General features: G+C 41.2%; 1 protein-coding gene across 3 annotated transcripts in view; it reads right to left on the bottom strand.

The window, feature by feature from the left end:
• plekhg5b (pleckstrin homology domain containing, family G (with RhoGef domain) member 5b) overlaps positions 1-19,614 on the bottom strand; it is a gene marked incomplete at its 3' end in the record, with an annotated part of 83,395 nt that extends 63,781 nt beyond the window's left edge. For 2 of the 3 annotated variants that reach the window (XM_079239921.1, XM_079239922.1), the window contains exons 1-3: positions 19,200-19,614; positions 18,819-18,961; positions 4,012-4,088 (exon numbers count right to left, since the gene is read on the bottom strand). In XM_079239921.1, coding sequence (XP_079096047.1) covers positions 4,012-4,088; positions 18,819-18,961; positions 19,200-19,204 — 225 coding nt within the window. In that variant the 5' untranslated portion in view covers positions 19,205-19,614. Of the gene's footprint in view, positions 1-4,011; positions 4,089-18,818 lie in introns of all 3 variants that reach the window. The other variant, XM_079239923.1, reaches the window with a different exon arrangement.
• Between the last annotated feature and the right edge of the window lie 776 nt (positions 19,615-20,390).

Here is a 20,390-nt window from a genome sequence, read left to right as displayed (position 1 = left end):
ATGCAAAGTGGCCACGTAGCGTTATATTATGGTTTTCTTCTTGCTGGGGAGAATTTGCTTTTGATTTTCTAAGCTTTTCTCCCTCATTTTCTTTTCTAAAACTCTGAAATTTGCTGTTATTTATTCCACACAGCACCATCTTTACCGGGAATTACCGGGATTATAAAAGCTTTTATAGCAGCGGTTTTTATAACATTTAGTTTTTGCGCAGTTCTAGGTGTGATGGAAACGCAGGGTTTTCAGTGTGGGAGGGGTCACATGTCACAGAGGTCTGAAGCCAGATGTAGCTGACAGACTCGTCTTTCTTGCCAAAAATGTGTAAATTAAACAAAAAACAGCAAGAATGTAATAATACATGTATGTTAGAAATATAGCTTTAATAACATTCAGGGATTTTTTAAAAATAGTATTTTGTATCAAAGAAGTCAATTTTCTCGAAACACATGTTAAGTGTAAAGAAACATCCATTTTTATGACGTCTTTGCCAATGTGGGAAATTGTTTTGGTTATTTAATGTCAAAATACTCTAAAAGCAATCACTAATTTTCTTCCAAGAGGAGGCATTTTTATTTATTTATTTATCAGTTTTTTATTTTAGAATAAAGTTACACAAGTGAAGTGAGGCCTATTCTTAAATGTATGATCAAAACTTAAAAACTATCTCACAGTGGAAGCGCACTAAGTACAAACATGTTGTTACTTATAATGTTTACAGCGGCAGCGCCTGCGTCTCTTTTTACAAACTTGTTTAACAGCTTGTTTAGTTGCACTTTAAATTTAGGTAAACTTTTAGGCTAATCGCAATAAAAGCATTTTTGAAAAAGAATCATTTTTGACATTAGTAATTTTTTTTTCTTTTTCTTTACAGTAAAGGGGGAAAAAAAATCGATTAAAATCGGAAATCGGATTTGGTTTAGAGAAATCTGAGATTTTATTTTTTGGCCATATCGTCCAGCCCTAAGTTAAACAAGTCCTGAACACAATGCAACTCTTCCCCCTCCTTATACTTGGTTCAACCCAGTGACATCACTCAGGTAAGACCCTAAAATCAGGAAAATCAGGATGCCTACCCACTTTGTCACACATCAGAGCGTAAAAACCTTTCAGCAACATTTGAGGTTTTTTTCTAAATGTGTTTCCATTTGCGTTTTTTTTATCGCGATATTTAGTTTTTGAGCAATTCTGGATGTAATAGAAACACACCTAGAGATGTCTTTCCTTCATCCTCTTGCATTATGACATCCTGAGCAAGGAGAAGGTGTTCTGCCAGAAATCCTACCAGCAGGAGGAGTTTAGGCCCTGAACTTCACAGTGGTTTTGTTTCTCAGCAGAAGTGGATGTTAGAGACTCGACAACATGGGGAACAGTGAGAGAGGCAGTTTAGGGTTAAGAACTGATGCTCCATCTCCTTCTCCTCACTTTATTATTCTCAGTTGCCTTGGAGAGAAACTATATATAACCATCTCTCTCTTTCTCTCAACAGGCTGTCTAAATTCAACATCTTCCATTGTTTCCACAAAGAGGACAGCGGGAGACAACGTCTCGAATCAGTGAGAGAATCTGTCTGCCACCCGGCTCTGGTAGCAGGAGGGAGAAGTAGGGGCCGAGACCAGCAGACCAACACAAGCCAGACTGACCGACAAACCAGACACTATGGCGGTTTTCCCTGCTCTTCTGGCCAGACTCCCATTTTTTTCAGAAACCAGTAGCTTCAAAGGAATAATTCATTTCACAGTGTGGTGGCCAGACACAGAGCACCACGTCTCCCAGCATTTTTAACACCTAAAAGAAGAAAAGCAGCTCTGGGTTCACCTTTTACACCCCTGCAACACAACACAAAGACTGTCTGCTGCATCCAACGAGGTTCCGAGGCTTAAAGGGACAAAGGCTTTCCTGTCAGGCATCTTCACCGGTGTCTACGTCACCTTTAGGGACTTCCCTTTATATTTACAATCATAGTAAACTTCTATGTTTCCATCTAACAAAGTCGACTGTGAAAATCAAGTTAAAAGAAAATGATTTGATGACAGAAGAAAGTGGAATGCAAACATCAGTCAACAAAGCCGTATTCAGTCTTCATAACATTAACATCGCACCTTTTAGAGAGCTTTGTCACTTTAACTCAAGAATGTTTATTAAAGACGCTTTTCGTAACTTTTTCACCTTAAAACTTCGCATTGCGCACTTGTTCGGTGACACAGTAACATCTATCATGTGCATCTCTACAGGGGGTGACGGGGAAATGGCAAAAGTTCTGCAGTGTGTATTCAACGTATCTCTATCTTCCACAAAATAAAATATGCTAACAGAAACCATCTTTTTACAGACAACATCTGTGTTTCCATTACAACTGGAACTGTGCAAAAACTAAATATCGCTATAAAACACGTTAATGGAAACACCAACATTTTTTTTAAAAAAAGTCTCAAATATCACTAAAAAGTTTATATGCTGTCATTAGGGTTGTTTTTCAGACATTTCGATATAGAAATTTATCACAAAAGTGTAATGGAAGCAGTAAAGATGGTGCCGTGTGGAACAAACTGCAAATTTCAGAGTTTTAGAAAACATGAGGGAGAAAAGCTTCAACATATCGTAGCAAATTCTCCGCAGCGAGAAGAAAACCCCAAAATAACGCTACATGGATACCCTGCATAGGCCGCAATTCTCAGAAAATCTCGTCCGGTTGATGAAATTTTACGGGAACTGAAGCTTATGGGCTAAACTCAGTTCAGTGGAAACACAGGCCAATCACAGATGTTGTCAAAACGTACAAATATTGCTTTTATTTTGCATAAAAATGTAATGGAAATGCAACTAATAACACATTTATGTTCCTCGTGCAACCTTCTTAAAAGAAAAAAACCAAATCATGCATGTCGTACTTGACCTTTGTGCAGAACTGAAGAACAGCTGAAGCAGGACATAACATTAAAGTCCTTAAAGAGTCTCAAAAACTATTTATATCAGAGTTCCAATCATGCTGTTGTGCTTGTGATGGAAGAGCCCCCCCCTCTTTCTTTTTATCTGATATTTTATTAAACATGTCTCTTAGACGGCCAAAAGTCACCCAATGAAATATCATTCAATACCTCAACGTAGATGGAAGCCACAGAAAACATCACATTTTACTGATGTTTTCAGGTAACGTCCGCACAAACATGAACCCCTGAAGCTACATTAGCCAATAAGAAGGCTGCAAAACAGACCAAGATAAAAAAATAAAAAATGCAGTTTTATGTGGCAATCCTCTCAATATTGTGTCTTTATTCAGTGGTCAGCTATTAACTAAGTTTATGTGCAAACAAAAAAGGCAATAATTGTAGTAGCATCAGTAAAATCTCGGTTATGTCTGTTAATGGAGTATATGGTGATGTAAGCCTCACAGCGATGTCAATAGCGACGCTCATACCGTCTATACATGAAGGACAGTGTCGAATTTTTCCAAGAAAGCTTTAGAAAAGTTTGTTTTCAGTTCCTCAAAACTGCATTTTGATGCAGACAAACCCCACAAATGCATGGAAAGATCAGCGGACAGGAACGTACAAGTTGCATCACAATACTCAGTTCCACAGTCAGATTTCCGTTGGGGAAGAGTACCGGAGGTGCAAATTCACCACACAGTAAATTCATCTTCAGCTGCCGGCAGAGGGGGCTTTCAGAAGTAACAGCTAGTTAGCTTAGCTTAAAAACTGAAAGCAAAGCTAACAGCTACCCTATCAGCACTTCCAAAGCGTCAGGACTTCAGTGATCACATTGGACGGTCGCCTACAGTTTACGGTTTTTGTACAGCAGCTGGAATAAAACAAAACTGAAGGTCTAACTGCAGACCAAAGCCAACCTGCTACAATCCGCAGCCTCTTATTTCATAGACAGATGTAAGGAAGACCAATTTTTTCCATCTAATTCTTAATGTTGAAGAATTTACTCATTTATCGCTGACCTGCTGACTATTAAACTAATTAAATTTGGCACTTTGCACAGATTGTCTTTCAAGTTTTAAGGTCTTACCTTAGAGGCCCTCCGGCGGTCAGGACACTCAGGATGCTGGCACACCACCCAGTCCTCCTCCTGGACCGGCTTATCATCTGAAACAGAACAAACAGGTCAATCCGACATCTATCTTTATCATTAAAACACCAAACCGTCCACTCAGCCAGTTCCATATCAATTAGCACGCCCTCTTTGGTAAGGCTGTAAAAATATATTGCAGACAGAGAGATTTAGGTCGCTGCCTGTGTTTATAAAAGGATTGGAAGGAAAAAACTGGGGGGAGAGTGACTTCAAGCACACCAAACACACACAGTTTGACAAAGAAAGCCATGTAATAAAATGAAAAGAGAGAAGTTAGGTTAAAGATTTGATGGGGGGGAAAGTAAACAGGAGGAAGAGGATGAGGTGCATTTTTGGGAGGAGATCAGAGAGGACTAACAACCAAAATGAAAGGAGGAAAATGGAGCAAAAGAAAACCAATTCCCGTTCTTTTTTGTACAAAAGTGCACTTTTTCTGGGTAAGTTCACTGCTCCCCCACTTCTCAACAAATCACCGTTGTCAAATAAACCTCCTAAAATCTACTTGCCTAGCTGCATTGAGAGTAAGATGAAAGGCAGAGTATACATTTTCATCTTCTATATATACACAAAAGATAAAGATATCATAACATAGACCCTGAGTGCAGCAATATTTATGCTTCTGCCTAATGAGAAAAACAGCATTTGCACATAGAAAGGAAAAAGGGGGGTTAGATGGACGGTAAAGGTGCTTCTCGTAAATGCATCCAGCTTCCAACACAACTGGCCTGTGAAGAAAACCTTGCCAGTACGTGCAGATCTGTTTATTGCAATGTTGAGGAAGAAATCTCAGTAAATCACCATAAACAGAAGGTCTGCAGCTAGAAAATAAAGCCAGTAAGGGGGATGTTAAAACAATAATTTGTCACCACGAAGTGGAGCTGCTAGAGGGAAACAAGTCACCCTGAGTCATCCACTTGGCTACGACTCCTCCTGCAGGTCAGGGTTGCTCATGGAGAAGAAGGAAAAACACAGTAATTGGTGCAACAGCTTCCCTGGTGGGAAGGAAAGGGTCATACCGTCTACTTTAAAAACAAGAAATTTATTCTACAAGGTTGTAAGTAACATTTCCGTCCTCTGAAAGCAGCCAGCGGTGAAGCTAAAAAGCCCCTGTTAGCAGCTTTCTTAGCAGCCCGACTGAAAGCACAGCCTGTTTTCTCAAACTCCCAACAACCTTCCGGGAAAAGAAAAAAAAAAAAAAAGGTTCTCTCCTGTGTTGGCGACGATGCTGGAAGCGGGCCGAGACGCACTCTCAGCTCTGGCTGTGACCTCTGCCAGCAGGCCTCAGGATAATGCTTCCCTTGGGGTTTACAAGCAGCGGGCTGCAGAGGGAGCCTCCGGCTTTTATGGAGTGTTTCCCAAAGAGGCAGAAGCTTCTCTACCACAATGAGACTTCACAGCTTTCCACTAAACTCATCTTATTTAGCCTAATCGGTGAGCTTTCAGGTCGACGACGAGAACAGAGCTCAGACTGTGCTTCAAGTTAGCTAGCTGTTAGCTCACCGTACGCAAGGCTAATTCATGTCTACCTGCTTGTAGTGACCCTCATAAGCATGACATGGGATTGCTTTGGTTCAGCTGTTTTTTGTTTTTTTTGAGAGAAGATCCAAAGTATGAACTATGGAGGACCAAGGGAATGAACAGAAGCATCAGCTGCAGTTTGTGGAGGCCAAAACAGAACAAAAAAGACAATACTGATGATATGTTGACTCATCACGTGATCAAAATTACACCCGTCAGTCGCTGTATGAAGTCCAAGGTCCAGATAGTTAATCACCCAATAACGTGGCAGCAACTCAACACATTCAGTCATGTAGACACGATGAAGTTCAAACTGAGCATCAGGATGACGAACAAATAAGATTTAAGTGACTTTGAACCATAGACTGTATATAAAAAGATGGATGGAGCCTCCATGACGTCACCCGTAGGTTTCTGAAGAGCTGAAATGAAGCTCGGTGGGCGGTTCCTACCATCACCATTTTGGCAGGGTCATGCATGTCGTCTCACCCGGAAAATACAAATATGGGCAAAGAGGTGGAGCTGAGCGGGGGGGGCCATGAGCGTCATGGTGGATGACTGACATCGAGCGAACTCCGAGCTTTCTGTAGCTAAGAGCTAACCGAGCTAACCAGGAGATAACCAGCTAACGGAGGTTAGCGGATTAAAGCTAAGTCATGTTGTTAAAACTGCGGTTGTTCTGCGTTCTTACTTGAAGCGGGAGATCGGGTACCTGCCAATTAAAAGGACACACCCCTAAATATGCTGAATTTTGATGTTAAATTACTTTTTAAAAATAATTCACCCCTCCCACAGTTGTCATGAAGGTAAACCTGACCTATTAAACCTAAAACGGATTTTTGAACCAGACTTTAAACATGTTTATTTCTGCTGGGAAGTTGGTCTTTTTAATATGGGAGTCTATGGGGATTTGCGCCGTTTCAGAGCCTCTAGTGGATGAAAGGGGAACTGCAGTTTTATGCACTCCGTCAAAGGCTTCACTTTTAACCCCGTTCCGATTGGGGACTCAGCTCAGTTGTGGGGGGGGTGTATCCATGTGGATCAAGATCGTGTTCAGGCTGAACTCTGGTCAAACATGCCAAACCATTAGAATATAATATAAAAGAGGACAAGACCCGTGTGAAGAAGAAAACTTTGTTGTGAGTTAAACATGGAGATGAAACTACGGCTGTTTTGGGTTTTTATTTTGTCTTATGCTAGCATACTGCTGAAATCCACTGCAACAATGGACGCAGAATGAACACCAGACGAGGCAAAGGACCCTTAACACCATCGCTATGTATTTACCCACAATGCAATGCTACGCCAAATACAGAAAGTGACTTTTTTGTACTCCACTTCCTGTATTTGGTCCGCTTGAAACGGGCCGAGAACTGCGTTTGTAGGTGGACCGATTGCGGTTCTTCGGTCCAAATCAGAATTCATTTGGCGAATTCACATTTCCTCAAACGAAGCAGACTTTCCCAGCAAACGGATTTTGATTCGGATCAGAAAGGCTGATGTGAATGTGACCTTTGCACCACAGACAACCAAACTGCAAAATGAATAAGTATGAATAATATAAACAATGCATTTTGTGTACAGCAACATTACCGTGATAATTTGACGAGTCACCTTAGCATCTGTGAGTCAGCAGAAATTCGCCACAATTAGATTTTAAATAAATGACTGGTCTAAATTACCCATTAGCTAAACTTTAGTCCTCCTGAAACCCTGCCATCACACTCCAGCTCTCTTCTCAAACACTCATTTTCTTACAAAAACACACTATTATCTGCCAAACGTCCATCTTCTGTCCTACTTGCTCACATCTTGCTGACTCTTCTACTTTCTCTCTCTGATGAACTGGAATTCCTGAACTCAGCAGTGCTGATTAAGCCAAAAGCAAACACAAGCACACACTATACACAAACACACGTGACAGCAGACAATGAGCTCGCACACTAAAGAGACAGCGTTGCATTGCATGCGCTCGGCTCTGTGCAGGCCTGCCCACCGTAGTGAGACACCGCCTGGGGGCAAAGGCCCACTAGGTGCCCATAAATAAGCCAGAGCAGTGGAAGCCAGTTGATATCATGCACACTTAAACATGCACTAACTATTCCACCTTGTCGATTTCCTCTTCCTTTTTCTCTTTCAGTTCACCTCCTCCCGTCTTTTCACATCGTCAGACAAATGCTTAATCTGTTACTCAACCAGAAACAATCGGATGAACATCCTGCTCTTTTATATTAGGGTTTTAAATTAATATCTTCCAATTTAAACAGCTGAACAAAAAAAAACCAAAAACAATATGCAGACACCTCCTCGGGCTCAACTTTCACAATATTATTTTATTTAAAAGGAAGAAATTATTAATAAATGAAAATAAGGAAGAGATATCATCTGAGAAGGGATCAGTCATCGACTGAAGCCTGCAGGGATTTACTGTCTGCTCTGTCGGTGATGCTGCTTATGAAACGTGTCTGGTTTGAGGTGGATAAAGACTCATTTCTTTTTTAAACATCACGTTTGTGACTCACTCACAGCTGCACGGTGGGGCTTGTTAGTGTGCTCTCTTTCCAACATTAAACCCTTGTTCAGTGGTGTTCTTTAGAGAAAAAAGGATAAAAAAAAAAAATCCAATAAAAAGTAGGTCTAAGCTGCAAAATTCAACTACGAACCAGTCTATGACAGTGTGGAAGTATCAAGCACAGGATTATTCCAGTTATACACAGAATTATAGCTTCATGTAGAATAATCTAGAACATGTTTCACAATTTGCAGAAGCTTGCAAACATGATCCACCTGGAGGCGTTTTGAGTTACAACCCTGCCTAACTAAAGTGACGGAGCATATATGCATTGAGTCCAACCCCCACCCCGTAGGGAATCATTCGTAGCTGCATCTAAACCTGCTCCAGATCCTTCAGGTCGGATGGGACCTGTTGCTGAGCCATGCCATAACCTCCGCTGGATTGAGGTCTGGGCTTTGACAAGGTCGTTTCAGCACATTAAAACATCGCCACATAAACCAATCAGGTGTTGCCGCAACAGTTTGCTTTGGGCTTAAATGTGTAAATATTTCATCTGTCCAGTTTAAATAAATCAGATCAGAGATTCCAGCTGGCATGTTTACATGGAGGCTAGCTATTTGATCCAATCAGTTGTATTTACATCACGGACAGATTTAATATGACAGGTGCAATGTGTCCAAATTTGGAAGGTTTGTCTCCATTAATTTGAACCTTATGACCCCTGAAATGTTTAATTATCTTAAACTCCTAGTTTCCAACAAAATCATATTCCTGTTCTTTTTTGCAGCCGCGATTTTTTTAGTCTTTCCTGAAACTCATTGCATCACATAATCCCCACGTGGTTCATGCATGCGCAGAAACATGCTGATCCAAACGTGAAAGGTTTAAACCACCTCTCTGAATCGGATTAAAAATCTTTCCCGATCATATCAGCCCACATGTTTACATTTTAAGTCTGACTGGACTTCAATCGGATCAGATATACAGGCGGTCCTCGAGTTACGCAGTTCTCGATTATATTATATATATCGAGGATTAACTGCGCCTGCGTGTGAGCAGCTGCACGTCTGTTTGCTCGGATGAGTGTTTTTGGCATCTAGGCTGGTTTGAGTGTCTTTTCTAATTGACTGATACTAGTCCTGAACTTTGTTTTTTCAGTGCCTTAACTTGTAGCACCTTAACCTGTAGCACTTTATCTTTTAATGCTGTTGAATTATTTATTTGTCTGGTTTTTTTAAACTTTAAATTTTCTCTTTTGCTGTTTTATGAATGTGAGCAACGGACAACTGCACAATTTCCTTCGGGATTAATAAAGTATTTATCTATCTATCTATCTATACGTAATTTCAACTTTCCAACACTAGATCAGGTTTCGAAGTTACGAGGTTAATATAATGTATGATATGTGTATTTAGATAGTTATTTAGTAATTAAGGTGGTATTTAGCGGTTATTTAAGGGTAAAAATCTGACTTAAGCGGAAGTTTGGGTTACATTGTGGTGTCGTTCATAAACCAAGGACCAGCTGTAAATGTTTTAAATCTCTGAAAGAACTCATTCATTCATTTTTCACACCGTTTAGGTTGCAGGGAAGCTGGAGTCGATCGCAGCAATCATCAGGCAAGAGGAGGCAGGTATACCCTGGACAGGTCGCCAGTCCATCACTTTGAAAGAACTATTTTCCTGGATTTAGCATCATTCTCTCAGGTCAGACCAGTTACCCAGTCCCTACTAATAAAGCATGCCCATATCATAATGCTGCCAACACCTTGCTCGAGTTGTTTGAGGAGTCTACTGCATGTCAAGAGACCTATGGTCTCCTTGTCATCCCTCTGAACAATACAATCCTGTCTGGTCTGTTAGTTTTGATGGACGGTGCTCTCTGGACAGGTTGGTTATGGGACCATATTTTTCCATTTTCTGATGATGGGTGGATTTAATGGTGCTCTGTGTGAGGTTCAAAAAAAGTTTTTGAAAAGCATTCTGGAGATTTTTAAGAACAGCTGTGTTTACTGAGGTCACCTGATTGTGTGCAATTAAGTCTGTTTTAGGACGCTTGCGAATGCATAGCTAATGGAGTAGTGCCACCAGAAACCACCAGGAGGCAGTATTGAGTGGTATAGCTGGTGTACAATCAGTGAAAGGAACAAAGAAGAAGAATCTATGATGCATAGAAGTTCATACACAAACCACCACCATCTACTCTGATGCATCTTTTAATGTCTCTTTCTAAGAATAAACATCATGATTCTCCTCCACTGTTGTCCGAAATGGACTTAGGACATTGGAGGTGAACTCTCAACCCTTCACTGTCCTCTGGTGGATGATCTGACTGACAACCATGACAAAGTAAGGTATGAGAGTACAAAGACAGTGACGTCTGAATATAAAATTATCCTATTTATGTACGTAGAAGGAGCATAAATGAGCCTTCAGACTGCAAACAGGTGGATCTAATTTAACTATAAGACTTCATTAGATAATGTCCTACTCTCATAAAAGTCCATTTGCATTCCAGTCTAAAATGGAAAAAAAGGAGGCAAGCCGAGGTGGGGGGGGGGGGGGGGGAGTTTAAATACTTCTGCAACCCACTGAGCTAGTTGGCATCGGAGTAAATTACTACTGAAGGTACTAATCTACTTAGCATCGACAGATTACATTAGAGAAAAGGAACACGCTGCTGTACAGGCAACGAATTATGCATCTAGCTCTGGTTATTGGTTTTAAAATAGATCATTTTTAAAACTTATGGAAGTTCGTTTCTCTTAAACCATGTAAAAAACTAAGTTTTACAATGTTTCCCAATTTCCAGAGGAATTAAAAGTGTATAACAGCAGCAGGGTGCTGCTATTCTAATGTACATGAATTAATTAAAATAAACACCTCTATAAAAGTTAATGTTTTGGCAGTTTGCTGGTCTGGAGAACTGAGGTGTGGGTGTGTTAACACAAAGAGGAAAGACACCAGTAATGGTCTTAGAGGGTCTACTGTTGCAGCTACAGCAAGAAAGATTATTCATAGTTTAAGACAGCGACAAAGATTCCTCAAAATGGGCGTAACAGCGAGTTCATCCTTAGAATGAAAGGAAAAAAATCCTAGCACTACAACAGAGACCCTACGTGCCTGAGTTAGCATATTAAATATTAAAGTACATGACAGAACAATTAGATAAGTATGAACAAGGATGGCTTGTCTGGAATAGTTGTAGGATAAAAGCTTCAGCATGGCCGAGATGCATCTGAACAAACCACAATATTTATACTTGTATAACATTTCCTTCCAGGAAGCTCAGACCAACGTGGGAATGTTTGGACATGATGGGTTGTCAGACATGAGGTGAAAACCAAACAACATATCAGCACAAACGCCTCGTACCAACTGTTAAGCACGGTGGCGGAGGGATGATGATTTGGGCTTGTTCTGCAAACACAGAACCTGGGAACCTTTCAGGCGCTGAGTGAACCATGAACTCCTCTGTATACCAAAGTTTTCTTGGTTTGACAGGTGGGAGTAATGTGCATTTTTGCATATTAAGTCTGTTTATATGAGTATGAACGAGGATAACGGTTTCTTTAAGCCACTGTTGAAGAATGTGAGGCGCTTGTACAGTTGTGTGCATCGTTAGGAAATGAAGACTCGCATACGGAGAACATTGAATTTATTCAAGATTTTTTTTTCTTTTTTTAAATCATCTCTGTGCTATAGTCGACTTTAAAAATTAATCAAACTTCAAAGTTGATGTGAATTTCAGGGAAAGTTCAAAGACATTTTTTTCCCCAGTCAACAGGAGCCATGACCAATAAATACCCCTCAACCTAGATTAAAAGCCAGTTTTAACCTTAACAACGTTAAGACAAACGCTAGATGTTATGCTTCCTCGAATCTTTGCCCATTTCAACCAAGCAGCAACCTCCAGCGGTTACAAGTGAAGTGTTTGAGGTTCTGCAAAAAGCCTGCAGTTCCCCCCTCACCCACTAGGGTCTCCAAAACAGAGCAAATCCCCATGTTAAAAAGACCAACTTCACAGAAGAAATAAAGATGTTTACAGCCAGATAGAAAAAACATTTTACGTTTAATAGATCAGGTTTACCTTCATGATAACTGTAGGGGAATTTTTTTTTTTTTTTTTTCATAAATTCTCTGTTTAGAAATAATTTCATCAAAAACTTGACATATTTAGAGGCGTGTCCTTTTGACTGACAGGTACCTGATATCCACTTCAAAAAGAAGGAATGTAGAACAATCAGCAAAAAAAAAAAAACGCAGTTTTTTGCTGGTTAACGGCGTGACTTAGCTTTAGCCCGCTTACCTCCGTTAGCTGGTTAACTCGTGTTAGCTCCGGGTTAGCTCGGTTAGCTTTTAAGTTCAGACAGGTCAGAGTTTGACAGATGTCAATCATCCACCACAATGCTCATAGCACCCCTCTCAGCATTACCTCTGTGCCCATTTTTAAATTTTCTGGATGAGGCAACGCGCATAATGCTGCCAAGATGGCGACGGTGGGACTCATCCACAGAGCTTCAAGTCAGCTCTTCAGAAATGGGTCAGCTCCACCCATCTTTTAAATAGTCTTTGATTTTAACACAAAAATAATCTCCCTCCTTGCTTTCTGGAGTTACGTAGAGACACAAACCTTTAAATATCCACCTCCACAAGTAAAACACAGGTTGAGGTAAGTATGCCTCTACAGGTGGAGGAGTCCTGGTAAGCAGACATTCAAACACAAGCAGGTTGCAGCTGTTCCCAAAGCAAAGGGTTTTAAGTGGTGGCGGGGGCAGAACACAGCCTTCTGCTAAATGTTGTTTTACCCCCACAGTGGTCAAAACACACATGTGCAGCACACACTCTCCTACCCACTCCTTCCATCTCTTACCATCCTCCACCACATCTGAGGAAAGCCGGGGTCGCCATGTATAAAACTCAAAACCCACAGAACAACAAGTGTAAACTGTTCCAAAGGTCAGAGGACCAGTCGAGTGAAAAGAAAAACAAGTGTCTTATTTATTTTGCTGACTCATTTTAAATGTGGCAGAGTGAAACTCTCCAAACCTTCGTGCACATCTGAAAGCCGAAAAGACGTGACAGTAAGGGAAAGTATTAACTGGAACTTCATTAACCTGTCAGTGTTCAATAGGGGGGATTGCAGGTACTTATCAGAAAGTACAGGTTGTGGTCAAATAAAAGTTATTATATAACAGTTTATTCTTTTTATGGGCTTCATGGATGCTAAACCCAAAACACAATAGGAGTGTGAACTGTTGTTACTACGACCTGACGTATGCATGTTGGTGCTTGTACTACGGTCTAGGGTTATTGCAGGGGGGCAGAACTGGGATGAACCATTGGTTTTCTGGAACTGAAATTATGAGTAACCAAATTGTGTGTTTAAAATCAGGATGCCAGCGATACAAACCCCAAGTCTCCAGAAAGTTGGGAAATATCCAGAATATGCAGGCAGCTGCTCAACCAGGTGAGTGTTTGGTCTCCTGCAGCATGACTCAAGTTTAATCACACAACAACAAATTTCACAGGTTGATTAAAACAGAAAATACCTGTCTTTCGATTTAAAAAAAAAATCATTGGATGTGAACTTCAGTAATGTCGTTTCTTAGACTACAACACAGACAGCTGCTTTGTCCAGTCTTTAGTTCCACAACAACACCTGGACAACAGACTGGACTGGAAATGCAACAATATGGGGTCAATGTAAAAGCACAGATTTTGTATCGGTTTGTGAAAGTTTGCAAATTTCAGAGTTTGTATTTGCAAATCCCAAAAAAACCTGCGAATGTACAGAAAAGGATCTGAATGGTTGCAAAAAGAAGAAAAAATGTGCATTTGTGGATTTGTTTTTCAACATCCAATCTGCAAATATGGAACACAAAACTGCGTGCAAAACCTGGAAGTTGCGGTTGCGAATTTAGTCACCGTCTTTGTACCTTTATCTGACTGCATGGTGAGAAATCAAACTGTCCAATCAGAGAGCAGATAGCTGCCTGTCCTTTAAAAATGTTGCATTGTCTTAGAGGGGAGTAGATATTACTATAATTGTGGAAGCTTGCAAACATTTATTTACAGCTGCAAAATCTTAGAGTTTGCGGCAAATGTCTTGTGTCTGTGGCAAAAAGTGTAATTCTCTGCAGGCATCTGTAGGGGCAGCAGCATCACAGACAGTGACTCAAAGATTGGCATCATCAGTCCTGCATGGTAGACAACACTGCACGTAAAACGGCGATCAAACAATAGTGCCTTCGGTCAGAGGCTTCCTCAGCTCTGCTATGATGAGGTCAGGTTATTACTGCCCAGAGATGTTACATTATGATGTCAAGAATATTTATAATAACTGCTTTTTTTTATGTGTTTTTTTTTTTTTTTTTTTTTATCAATTAGTATTCTGTTTCCTTTTCAAGGATGCAAACATGCAAAGTTGCTTCACATGTTCATTTGAAAGATTTCAATGGATTTCCTCATAAAACAGCATGAAAAAGCCTGGAGAAGTCTGTCACAAATATGGACTTAGTGCAAATATCTCCTCAAAGGGCAGTGACTGGCATGAATGTGGATTAAAAAGGACAAAACAGGACCAGAGAGGAGAGGCTAAAGAAGAGGTTTTTTTATGCTGGTCTCAGAAATTGAATAGATTTGGTTCCATGTAGGACAAAAGGGAAGTTTAGCTGAATGGTTCCGGCCTAAAGTAGAAAAAGATGAGGACTTGCAGGACATTCGCATCACCCTTTTTGTGTTGTATCTTTGGAAAGTCTGCTTTGTTTGGGGAAGTGTGAATGCACAAAACTAATCCTGATTCAGATCAAAGAAGTGGATTCGGGCCGCCTACAAATACAGGTCTCGGTAGGTTTCACGCGGACCAAATAGAAGGAAGCGGACTACAAAAAAAAGTTGCTTCAGATATTTGGCGTAGTGTAGCATTGTGGGTAAACATGGCATTGAGGACATGGGCAACCACAACCAAGGTATGTGAATTACAACACTTTCTAGAAATGGCTGGTCAAAATTAGAGCGATAAAACGGTAAAAGACAAAAGAAAAACCTAAAGCGGCGATAATTTCAGGCTCCATGTTTGGCTCGCGAGTAGAGGCAACAGGAAGTCCTCTCACACACTTTTCAAAAGGTTTGGCCAAAATCCAGAGTGAAAACAAGCTCAGTCCAGATTAATACACCCACCCTCCAACTTAGTCAAGTCTACTGGGATTTCCTGGTGTGGATGCATCCTAAAAGATGTTGATTGAAGCCTTTGTGGCGTGTCTCGTTTTAATTTCTGCTAATTGAGCCGGCCTCAGTGTCAGAAAGTAGGTGGATTTCCCAGAGTGGAAAGGACATTCCTTCAAGCCCCGTTTTATCACTTCCCTCTAACTCATGTCGCTGCAAACAAGTTCCTCTGTGCCGCAGAGAAAACCCTGAGAGGAGACGGGGAAGTATTTCACATTTAAGTATGTACTTCTACACTGGTAAATATTTAATCTGTGTCGCTGTTCTCATCTGCTCTTTCCTCTCTTCTGCCTTGTCTGAGTGCATCGTCATGCCAGATGACGCAGCGCTTTCCAAACAAGGAGAGAATGGAAAGAAAATCTAAAAAAAGGAGCACTTTCTATAAGGAAGCTGGGAACTTCAGCCCAAAATGCAGTCATGCTGAATGAGAAAAATATTATATGGAAAGAGATTTTTAACCACGAATGTTTGCAGACTACAACACATATTTCTGTAAAGAGAAACAAACAACAAAACATTAATTTCTGAGTGTGCAAAAATGCTTTAAATAGACAAAAAATACAGACAGCAGGCCCCACACTAAAAGGTAATTTATGCTCCCTTGCGTACTTAAATGGGGACGTTTGTTTTAAACTTACGCCTCCTTCATACTTCCATTTATCTTTTATGTTGCCATGGCTGTTTAGTCTCTTCATCCACTAGGGGGCATTGCTGGGTTCGGAGTTTGTGTCCACGTTCCAATAACCCCCGGCTGCAGCCTGGAGAATGAGGCAATGGACATTGGACGGAGTTGGATGTCAAATGGGCGTGGTTAGACGGGCTACAGGTGTTAAGGGTTAGGGTTAGCAATGAACACAATCAAAATTTTGAGGGGGGCGGGGTTGGACGTCCAGCCCCGCCTCATTCTCCAGTCTGCAGCCAAGACCCTCCCCCACATTCTGATCAAGCGGCCACCTCCGGCAGTAACAAGTGAAGCCTATGCATTAGTGTCAAAAGCTGCAGTTCCCCCTTCAACCACTAGGGGATCTTAAACAGAGCGAATCCCCATACACTCCCATGTTGAAAAGACCAAGTTTACAGCAGAAATAAACATGCTTACTGCCTGGTTCAAAAATCCATTTTCGGTTTATTAGGTCAGGTTTACCTTCATGACAACTGTGTGGGAATGAACTTTTTTCATAACTCCATTTACAAGTAATTTCTCAAAATTGAGCATATTTAAGGGGCGTTTCCTTTTGATTGACAGGTACCTGATATCCCAGAACGTAGAACAACTACTTTCTTAGCCAGTTAACAGTTTGACTTAGCTTTAGCTGCTTAACACCATTAGCTGTTAGTCCCATTAGCTCCGATAGCTCCATAGACTGCATATAAAAAGACGGAAGGAGCCTCCGTGACATCACCCTTAAGTTTCTGAAGAGCTGAATTGAAGCTCAGTGGGCGGTTCCTACCATCGCCATCTTGACAGAGGCATGTGTGTCGTCTCGCCCGGAAAATACAAATATGGGCAAAGAGGTGGAGCTGAGAGGGGGTGGCCTGTGAGCGTCATGGTGGATGATTGGCATGCATGCACACAGATCTCAAACAGGGAGCAGTGGTAGCTGTTGAGCAACAGGAGGTAAACCTTTACCGCAACAAGCAGGCAGTTTGCCAAGAATGATGCAAGGAGGAAAAGACTGGAAGGCAGGAGTGTCTTTTTTTATTTTTCCATCAAATTAGCTGCAATTATCTTTTCCCACATCAGTTTTTATGATTTTAAGCTTTATAGTTTTTTTTTTCTGCACAATCAAGCAGTGTAATCAAGAAAAAAACATGGACTCTGTTATCCATTTTCAAACCACAGAGGTTTACTAATATAACCACACATATATTTACCCATGTACACCCCCATACACATATATGGATATGCTGGCCATTAACAACCTGTTGTGTGCTTGTACCTCCTTGCTGAGCCTTCAGTAAACTGATCTGCACTGCACTGCTGGAGTTTGCCTGTTCCTTCTGACCGAGGACGATTCAGTTGTCGCACTGTTGAATATCAGCTGTGACATATACATCTTTTAACAAGTGGGTGTCGTCTCGCCCGGAAAACACAAATATGGGCAAAGAGGTGGAGCTGAGAGGGGGTGGCCTGTGAGCATCATGGTGGATGATTGACATCAAACAAACTCCGAGCTTTCTGTAGCTAAGAGCTACCTGAGCTAACCCGGGGATAACAGGAGCTAACCAGCTAACGGAGGTAAGCGGGCTAAAGCTAAATCACGTTGTTAACTGCATGCTGAATTTCGAGATTAAATTACTTTTAAACGGGCGAGTCTATGGGGATTCGCTCTGTTTTGGAGCTCCTAGTGGATGAGGGGGGAATTGCAGTTTTATGCACTACGTCAAAGGCAAAGTCAAAGAATGGTGAGAATTGCAATTTAAATCAAATCTGCACCCAAAGAATCGGAATCGAATTGAAACAGGAGGAAAGCATATCATCAAAGCCCTACTAAAAAGGGCCTTAATGAGGAGAGATTCTCATGGCTCAGTGCAAAACACTGCACTTTCATGTTGGTGTTTATGGCAGTGCATCAGTGTTGATGCAACAGTTTAAATTTAAACTTAAATTTTCATTCATGTTCCCATTCAGATGAAGTCATTTTCATGCAAGGTCTTGCATATTTCAGCAAGACACTGCAACAGCTGGGTGATAAAAGAATCCAGGTGCTGGACAGGCCTGGCCACGGCCTTTTATGTGCAGAAATATTTCAGCACATAATGAAACAAAGAGTCAAGAGCACAACACTTCAGTCCCAACTTAGACATGATACAAAAACATTTATCTCCCCAAAAGTCCAACCTTCAGTCTCCTCCATTCCCAGACATTTATGTATTACAGTGGATAAGACAAAGTAGTAAGCAAGATCCCATCGCAGATTGTTGAGATGGTTATTCTTCCATTAAACTCATGGTAAATAATGTCTAATTTTCTTTAACAGTGAGCTTTATTGGTTTATGACATTTGCAAATAGTTTTACACAGAATCCCAACTGTTTTGGAACCATTTTTCTCTGTTTTAGGATGACAGGCACTGTGTATCTGGGTCTCTCCAACAAAAATTTGTCAACCTTCAGCTACCATTATGTTAAACATTGATAAGTATGAATGCTTTTTTTTCTAATGAACATCAATAATCAAACCCTGAAGTAATATCCATAAACTTACAATGTGTTTCTTTAGCCTCAGATTAGCTTCAGTATTAAATACCAAGAAATGTACTTTAAGACATCCAGAAGCTTCTACGTTGTCTACCCCTTTCTGAATCTATGGAACGCGGGATTTCATGAGGAAAAAACTTCTGTTGCATGTGTTGTCTGGCTCAGAGAAAGTAATCCCTCATAGATTGTCTGGAAAAACAAACATCCCATTTACTGTGCAGAAATACAACGCACAAACAAACCCAAACCAAGTGAGTCGATTCGCCTCATTGCAACTTCGCTTACCAGGCAGATCATGGATGACGTCCAGGGAAGACGACCAGGAGTAGCACTCCATTCCTGACGGAGTGAAAGAGGGTTGCAGGGCCTCCAACTCGTATGCACCCCGCTTTTTCCAGTACAGGAACATTGTCTTCAACCGGTTACAGCTTTATAGTAATATATATCAGTCAATTGTTAAATATTTTGTGTAAAACCAAGATCTTTCCACAGTGACAATCAGGAAACCCGTGGGTGTAACAAGCTCCTGACGCCACAAAGTTAACCTGAACTTGTGCCAACATTTCATTTCGCATCAACCACCTTCAGAAAGAACACCATCTTACTGGGCTTTAAATCATGCCATCTGCAAATACGTTTATTCAAATTCTCCACCTGCACAATTACCTCATCCAACTTGAACTTGCTTAAAACCTGCTTTTAACCCTGAGTCTGATCCTGCTTCAGGGCAGAAAGATGTCATCTGAGCACACGCCTTTGCATCTTCAGAGTACAACACTGCTTCTGCAACTGGAATAGGTTGTCCCACCCACAAAGCAAAGGCTAATACATGTCTCCGAACCTTCTGTTCCAGAGCCTCTTCCTGTTGATCCTCTAGACTTTTAGGTTCTCTACTAATAAACTACTGAAAGCCACCCACCAGGAGCTGTCAAGCGCCAACTGCTGCCCTCTACTAATCCATTTAACCGGCCTATTCCTGACTAAAAGTACAGCCACCCAACTGCTAAAAGGTGTTGCAATCTCATCTCCAGGAGTAAGCCCCGTTTCCTTTGCCTCTTCCTTGCCTGAGCATTGACTTCATCCATGGTAAAGTTCCTCAAACTGCTCTGCGTGAGGAAAGCTGCTTGTGTAGGATCTCCTGGAGACAAGAGGGGGGGCTTTCAGCCCACTCCATCAGACAAGTGTTGTATTCATGCAGAGGTGAGTTGCATGCTGGGATGGCCAATCTGGGCCAATGGCTTTTGGACTGCTTGACACAAAGATCTCTTTTAAGCCTCCTCCTACATCCAAAGTGGACTTTCTTTATGTTTTGCTCAAACTGTAAAAGGCTGACATTTTTCTGCATTGATTAGTGCCCACGCCCTTTATAAGTCCTGACAGATTTATTCCTTTTTTTATGAATGCGCCACTTCTGAGACGAATGAGCCCAGTTATTTCTGTGGAAGTACAATGGGCCTCTTGCTTGTGAGAACGAGCAAAAAGGACGTCTTATTTCCAAATGCTTATCTGAGACAATGCAATTCGCTTCTCTAATGCCTCTGCAAAAACCCCTGAAGGGTTAAAACAACTTGCAGTTAAGATGCTACAAGTCCAGGCATAATATTTTTCCCACTGTTGCTTGAAAGTCCATGCACTGCTATTATGCATCTAAAAATGGGAGAAGAAATACTGTGAGAATGTACTGCGCTGGCCGGGGGAAGGGAGGGACGTTGTCACACATAGCGACCCACATGTCCAATTTTGGGATAAGAAATTAGAGGGTAGGATGGGAGCCGGTTTGCTGCTCAGCTCTGGGCTTTGCAGACATATGGTAATAATCTGAAGCAGCTTTGAGCACGCAGCTTCCCTTTTAATGAA

This window comes from Telmatherina bonti, assembly GCF_933228915.1.
Source record: "Telmatherina bonti genome assembly, chromosome: 4".
Taxonomy (NCBI): domain Eukaryota; kingdom Metazoa; phylum Chordata; class Actinopteri; order Atheriniformes; family Telmatherinidae; genus Telmatherina; species Telmatherina bonti.
Note: the sequence above shows the minus strand (reverse complement) of the source record. Positions and strands in the feature narration are given on the sequence as shown.